General features: G+C 36.5%; 1 protein-coding gene across 2 annotated transcripts; it reads right to left on the reverse strand.

Moving 5' to 3' along the window:
* Positions 1-344: 344 nt before the first annotated feature.
* On the reverse strand, positions 345-3,381 carry LOC137813909 (G2/mitotic-specific cyclin S13-7). Of its 2 annotated transcripts, none has more exons than XM_068616375.2 (9): positions 2,926-3,381; positions 2,471-2,609; positions 2,325-2,400; positions 2,016-2,252; positions 1,785-1,910; positions 1,444-1,695; positions 1,188-1,340; positions 836-1,014; positions 345-728 (listed from the first exon to the last, which is right to left on the reverse strand). In XM_068616375.2, exons 1-9 carry the CDS (start codon positions 2,960-2,962, stop codon positions 575-577), a joined length of 1,353 nt encoding a protein of 450 aa, XP_068472476.2. In that variant the 5' UTR covers positions 2,963-3,381; the 3' UTR covers positions 345-574. The 2 variants fall into 2 exon arrangements, with proteins under 2 accessions (XP_068472476.2, XP_068472477.2); XM_068616376.2 differs by having other exon boundaries at positions 2,016-2,246; positions 2,926-3,091.
* Positions 3,382-3,637: the final 256 nt, after the last annotated feature.

Genomic DNA, 3,637 nt, shown 5'->3' on the forward strand with positions numbered 1-3,637 from the left:
TTTTTGTTTCTCCCTCATTAATTTGATTGGGTTGTCGTGGCCAGAAAACTTTAATATGGAATAGTAGAGCAAAAAGTCAAACAAGGCATTATTTCAATTTTTAAATCAAAGAGATTAGAATTAAATGAAATATAAATTACTTAAAATGATTTCTCGTTACTAAATACGTTATAGCAATCTGAAAAAGTCTTACCAGCATGTTGGTAAAAGCACTCATGCAAGTTAAACAAATATTGTGTTGGCTTGGCAGAGAGATATACGATTGCAATACGTTTTCACGGCATATTTTTTACAGTGAACAATTGCACTACTCATTGACATAGAAAGCACACTATGCAATTTCAAAAGATGTTGTTTTAACATTATGTTGGCTGAAGCCTGTTCTATTAGCAATAACAGTTAGCAGTTAAGTTTTTTTAACAAAGAAACTGTCAAATGGCACCTGGTTGCACTTAGTGAACTTTTCATAAGGCGATGAAGGAATTGGATTGTGCAAAATTGCTATAAAATCAGTTTTGTTAAATTGTGCTTATGAAAAAAACCAAGGGATTTTTTTGCCTGCTTTTCATTAACTCTATTGAGGGACAAAACCTTCAGGCAGAAGATTTTTAGCTGGTGGGAGCATAGCAACAGCTCCTTTCTGAGGATCAGAATACTTTCTGTACACTACCTTCAGCTCTTCATTCCCAACCATGGAGTGGAAACTCACCAATAATCTAGCACATTCCCTGTTTGCAACCAACAAAGCTAAATATAATTAAAATTAAAGAAACAATGATCATGATGAATAACACAATCCAAACAAAATTGGCATGTCCAATTTATGTTCACATACATAAGTTGTTCTAGTGAATAACCCGTGTGCAGCTCAAGTGTCTCGTTCCAAAGGGGAATCTTATTCAGAGTGCATCTAGCTGCAAAGACTGCTGAGGCAGCAACCATTGATGGGCAATACATTACGGTGGCATAGTGCACCAATCCCAACTCAGACAGAAAATGAGCCATGTTTTCCAACTAAAAATTCAGACATTGAGAAAGAAATTCAAACAAGATAGAAATTCAATAATTTAAGAGATTTAAAAAAAGATAAGTTCGCCTTGGATTCTAAATCCTAAACTCTAAAGAAAGAATCAATTTAAGAGATTTGATAAATTTAAAAGGCCAGACACACACACACACTCACTCACCTCCTGATCTGGGACTGTTGCCTTGATAAAACGAATCAGAAAAACAAGAGATGTTGGGACTGTCAAAGTCCATTCCAGATTACCTAGTATTGTTTTCTCCATGACCAGTATCTGTTCATGAGTGTAAGTTGTAAGGCAGACAAAATCCTCAACCTGCAGTTGAAGAAAAATGTTATTCCCTTTACATTTATGGAAAAGGTCAATACATCAAAATGTAGTAACAAATGTATACGTACACACACATACAAACATATACCTGAGGGGGCCAGATTTCTTCATACTTGGATGACATCAGCATGGCACTGATGCCAACCAATTGCAGTTCCCTACAACTTGGAATACTCTTAACTGACAGGAACCGATCAATTATATTGATTGTCAAGTAAAGGGTCTCAAGTGAAAGGTAAAATTTGGTGTTGACATCTATCAGCCAATTAACTAATATAGCTCTCGACCTCTCCTTTATCTCAGGTTGTGAGTCTATGTAGTCATGAGGGCGGTTCTCATTCTTCATGTATCAAATGCACGTTTACATATTAGAATGATCACACATCAAACAGAGCATGCAAAATGGATCAAGGAAATCACGTTTGTTACCTCAAAAAGCTTATAGAACCTGTAAAGGTCATCAATATACTCCACAGCAGCAAGCTCATTGTCGACATCACCAGCATCAATGTCAATAATCTGCTCCTTCGGTTTGTTAGTTATGCCGCACGCTGCCTGTTATAGTTTCACAAAAGCTTCTTGTAAAAAAAAAAAAGAGGTATAGTGGCCTTCTTGTACATATAGCAAGGTTCTTATTTTATGTTCATTTTCTGAACCTACCTTGCTTCGAGCTGTGAGCACTGAAGTAAAAGCGTGTGTTTTCTTGGAGTTGTCATCTCCTTCCCTTTTCTTTTCTTTCTGGATCTCCTCATCTGGGATAGCTTCCTTGTCAATGGCCTTCTTAGGTTTTGGTTTTACAGCGACTTTCTTCTGACACCGTTTATGGACCACTCTTTTGGTCACTGCAACTGCATTAGAAACAGGTGGAGGTCCAGCCACATTGGCAGAAACCTGTTTCTGCAATTCCAAAACAAAACTTAGTCATGACCGTATAGGATAATTAAACAAGTAATATAAAGAGTACTTCACCTTGTTTTTCTTATTCTTATCAGCAGCTGCTGCTGCTTCTGCTTGTGCGTTGGCAAGTAGCAGAGCTCCAAAACTCCTACAAGAATCAATAACAATGTCACCTTAATAGTGAGTAAGAGAGAAGAGAGAGAGAAGAAAAAAATCACCTTGTGATGGGGCGATTAGGCTTGACTTCAACTTCTCCTACATTGGCCAAATTCCCAATATCACCTAATGCCTTGCGGTTCCTTCCATTCGCTACACCTTTCTTCTTCTGCTGTTTCCCTCCCTCCACTACTGCTTCGTCTATGAATTGCAAAAGAACCCACTCATTCAAAAAAACTTATATATCTTTGCATCTAAACACACAGATTCACATGCAACACCTAAGATAATTCCAAGAACAAAAAGAGAGACCCTTTCGTGTTTTCATCCAACAGGAAATAAACCAACCCTGAAACCCCAAGAGCCCAGAGGAATAAGACAAGAAAGATTCAGTCAATCTTATTTTGACAAGAACAAGAAATGATAGTCACTCAAAGAAACAAACAAGGCAGCATCATCGTAAGATCAAAGAGTATAGTATACATGCAATGATTCAAAAAAGACAATACAAAAATACCTGTGCCCTGTTGTTTAACGGTGATTCTTGATGCCATATGAAAAACTCTTTTCTTGTCTTGAATTGAGACAAAGTATGATCTCCTTGGGTAGAAAATTTGCCCCTCTCTCTATGATCAGTGAGAATGAGAATGAGGATGAGATGAGAGGGGACACTTTGCCCTCAACGGTCAATTTTTTTAACCACTCCTGAAGGTTTAATTTTGCATTCATATGACTGTGGAGAGTAACATATATAGCCGTTGGATATTTAAAAACAATCAATAGTAATTAATGGGAAATGAGGAGAAAAGGGGTAATGAATTTCAAAGGAAAAAAAATAATATGGGGTTGAAAGGAAATTCCAACTTTGCGTGAATCAAAGCATGAGATACATTAGAGGATATTAATGCTGAGAAAGTGAAATACAAAGGCATAACGTTCAAATGCATACGTGAGTGATCACACGTGTTTGGAGGGGGATGAACAAAATGTAAACTTCACTTGTGATAGAAAAGTGAAAACCATGGGCAAGAGTCACAGAAAATGCACATATAAAACCATTATTTTATTTAACAAAACATTAAACCATTAAATTAGTTATGAAAGTATGAGAGTTTTTAGTGTCTTTATTTATATTATGTGATACCTCAAAGTTTCACTCTCTGGGAAATCAAATTTTCCAAGAGAAAACTTAGATACTTTAGAAGTATAAATTAACGAGGTTTAATGAA

This window comes from Phaseolus vulgaris, chromosome 1, assembly GCF_051622355.1.
Source record: "Phaseolus vulgaris cultivar YP4 chromosome 1, ASM5162235v1, whole genome shotgun sequence".
Lineage (NCBI taxonomy): Eukaryota > Viridiplantae > Streptophyta > Magnoliopsida > Fabales > Fabaceae > Phaseolus > Phaseolus vulgaris.